The following is a 643-nucleotide window of genomic DNA, read 5'->3' on the forward strand; positions in this document are numbered from 1 at the left end:
GGGCGGTCGGAGAGGTCGTGACCGCCATTAGCCAGACGGACTCGCGTTACTTGCATTTCTTATATCGCCGCTGCTCCCTTTCTATACTTATCACTCGGGCGTCGAGATAATAGCAACGATTGACGTCAAAACATTCTCTATAGTGGCGTAAAGACATTACTGGTGCGTGATACCAAGCAGCAGGAATAAGGTGATACCGTACAAGATAAGCCTGCGCCCGTGGGTGCTACTGAATAGCGTAGTATGTGTGTATGCTAGCTGACGATCCCCGCCGCGCGTGAATCGTGTGTGTCGTAGATGGCGAGGAGGATGGTGACGAGAAAGAAAAAGACGAGTCCTTGGAGGCAGGCGATATATATAAGTAATTTTGGATACGGACAGAAATATCCACACAACCCTGTAATCGTACACGCGCGGACGTGATTGTCGTCATGATGGCCATGGGGAGAGATAAACAAAGGGGGAGGGCAGGGCGTCCGCACTAACTGCAGCACGCCCTGAGATCATCTAGGGGCTTGCTCTATCGTATGTTCATGAATAAAATGGGAGAAAGGCTCGGGCGACAGACAGCGCCGGTCAAATCGCACTCAATAAACAAGAGAAATAGGCGTCGCCGACTCCGCCTCGACCATGCTCCGCGCGG

General features: G+C 52.1%; 1 protein-coding gene across 1 annotated transcript; it reads right to left on the bottom strand.

Moving 5' to 3' along the window:
- Positions 1–254: 254 nt before the first annotated feature.
- Positions 255–442, bottom strand: FIBRA_07989 (uncharacterized protein; the record flags this gene model as incomplete). Its single annotated transcript, XM_012329650.1, has 2 exons — positions 255–337; positions 397–442. The coding sequence occupies 2 exons, from the start codon at positions 440–442 to the stop codon at positions 255–257; spliced, it is 129 nt and encodes a 42-aa protein (XP_012185040.1).
- Between the last annotated feature and the right edge of the window lie 201 nt (positions 443–643).

This window comes from Fibroporia radiculosa (assembly GCF_000313525.1).
Source record: "Fibroporia radiculosa TFFH 294 genomic supercontigs, scaffold22166, whole genome shotgun sequence".
Taxonomy (NCBI): Eukaryota; Fungi; Basidiomycota; class Agaricomycetes; order Polyporales; family Fibroporiaceae; genus Fibroporia; species Fibroporia radiculosa.